This window comes from Cebus imitator, unplaced genomic scaffold (genome assembly GCF_001604975.1).
Source record: "Cebus imitator isolate Cc_AM_T3 unplaced genomic scaffold, Cebus_imitator-1.0 Scaffold316, whole genome shotgun sequence".
Taxonomy (NCBI): Eukaryota; Metazoa; Chordata; class Mammalia; order Primates; family Cebidae; genus Cebus; species Cebus imitator.
Window position 1 is genome coordinate 2633270 of NW_016107631.1, and position 2211 is coordinate 2635480.

The following is a 2211-nucleotide window of genomic DNA, read 5'->3' on the forward strand; positions in this document are numbered from 1 at the left end:
GCCCAAGCTGGAAGTGCAGTGGCGTGATCTTGGCTGCCTGCAACCTCTGCCTCCCAGGTTCAAGTGGCTCCCTGCCTCAGCCTCCCGAGTAACTGGGATTACAGGCGTCCACCACCACCCCTGGTTAATTTTTGTATTTTTAGTAGAGATGGGGTTTCACCATCTTGGCCAGGCTGGTTTTGAACTCCTGACCGTGTGATCCAACTGCCACAGCCTCCCAAAGTGCTAGATTACAGGTGTGAGTCACCGTGCTTAGCAAAAAAAAAAATTTTGTTTTTAGAGACAAAATCTCACTATATTACCCAGGCTGGTCTTGAATGCCTGACTTCTAGCCATCTTCCTACAAAGAAGTCACAGTGCGATGGGATTATAGGCATGAGCCCCTGTACCATGCTTAAGTCCTCATCTGAATTTTCTGTCCTCATCCTTTTCTCTCAGCAGCATGTTTCACAGCTGATCACTATTTTTTTCTCAGCTTTGAAGACAGTGTTCATACTTTTTTTATACTTCAGTTTTTCTGTGGAAAGTGTTCATATTTTTAAAAATCTTTTTAAAATTTTTCTCATTACTTTCATGTCTTACCAGTTTCCTCTGCTGGTGTCTCCTGAAGTGTTTTCTCTGAATATGGAAATGCCAACCAATTTAGTCCTTAAATCTGGTCTCTCTGTCCACAGCCTCTGATTTTCCTTCTGAGGTCATCTTACGGCTTTACATACCACCAACATGTCTCTCTACCCACCCCTCTCCCCTGAATTCCAGAGTCCTGTGTCTAGTTGTGTTCTTGACATCTTCAGGGACATCCACAGGCATCTGCACCTCCATGTGTCCAAAAGAGACTTTCTGAACTCCCCAAAAACCTTCTCCTCCAGTCCAGCACATCTCAGATGAGGGACACCTTGTGCTTTCTGGGGATTAACTAACCCTGTCAGAATGTGCTTAAAATACAGGAGATACTACTTGTGTTTTAATTTATAATACAAAGAATAAATGACACATTTACATAAAATGACCGAGGAAATAGATTGTTTCAAAATTTCTTTTGATGTGTGAGAGAAAAATATTTGAGGAGCTCAGCCCTGCCTGATCTGCTTCCCCAAGGAGCTCCCTGATCTCCTCTCCTGCCTCTGTTCTTCCCGCTCCCTCTACTGCAACTGCACAGCCCCCTTTCCTTTTCCGTGAGTGTTTCAATGGCGTGATCTTGGCTCACTGCAACCTCTGCCTCCTGGATTCAAGTGATTTTCCTGCGTCAGCCTCCCAAATAGCTGATACGACACGTACGTGTCACCACACCCAGTAAATTTTTGTATTTTTAGGAGCGATGAGGTTTCACCATGTTGGCCAGACTGGTCTTGAATTCCCGACCTCGTGATCTGCCCGCCGCAGCCTCCCAAAGTGGTAGGATTACAGCCGTGAGCCACCGCGCCTGGCTGCGTTTTGTATTTTTAAAATAAGTGGTTGATTAAAGCATGATTTTAGGAATCACATGGTTTATTACCACATGAACAACTTTTTTGTTTTTAGGTTCACAATTTTAAAGCAGGGAAGAATAAAGTGAAACAATCTCAGAGGGAATCCACTCAACAGAGGAGGTACCTTAACCTCATAGTGGAGTGATTTCCGCAATTGTTAACATCTGTTTGCTCAGTTAGGCTGAATCAGGCCTATGAAGAAAGTCAAAGTTGGAGGAGTACCTCAGAGGGAGGTCTTTCCTTTGTGTGTGGCTGTGGCACAGGAAGGAAGTATGTTGATTCTAAGCCCTAAACAGCATATTTTTGACATTCAGGATTCAGTTCCAAAGAGACATATGTGAGGAAGCAACTCGGAAGAGGAAAGAACAGAAGTCAGGAATGGCCCTTAGTCAGGTAAGGTAATAGTCTCAGTGGATTGTTCTGTCTCTGTTTCTTCCTGAAATACCTGGCGTTGGAGTTGCTAATCTCTGACTCTGAAGCATCCTGCCTGTCTGGTTTCCTTGCACTTACCCATGGCTACTTCTAGTCCCTTCATTTCCACCTGAGATTCTAGTTCGCTATGACCCAGTGACATGAGCTTGGGAAGAGGCTGCACTGGGCCTGGTCCTGGGCAGGGCTAACCCCAGACATGGATGGAGACGGGGTGTGGGTCCCATGGTTTCAGGGCTGTTGGGCAGCAGTGATTGTTCAGGGGTCACATCTGGATGCACTGTCAGTGTTCTGTGGACTAGAATTAGAGAAG

General features: G+C 45.3%; 1 protein-coding gene across 3 annotated transcripts in view; it reads left to right on the forward strand.

Annotated features, from left to right (window-relative positions):
- The window catches only part of ZNF528 (zinc finger protein 528), an 18854-nt gene that overhangs the window by 5072 nt on the left and 11571 nt on the right, over nucleotides 1-2211 (forward strand). For all 3 annotated transcript variants that reach the window (XM_017503911.2, XM_037729730.1, XM_017503912.2), the window contains exon 2: nucleotides 1784-1862. In XM_017503911.2, the coding sequence (XP_017359400.1) occupies nucleotides 1848-1862 (15 nt within the window). In that variant the 5' untranslated portion in view covers nucleotides 1784-1847. The remainder of the gene's footprint in view (nucleotides 1-1783; nucleotides 1863-2211) is intronic.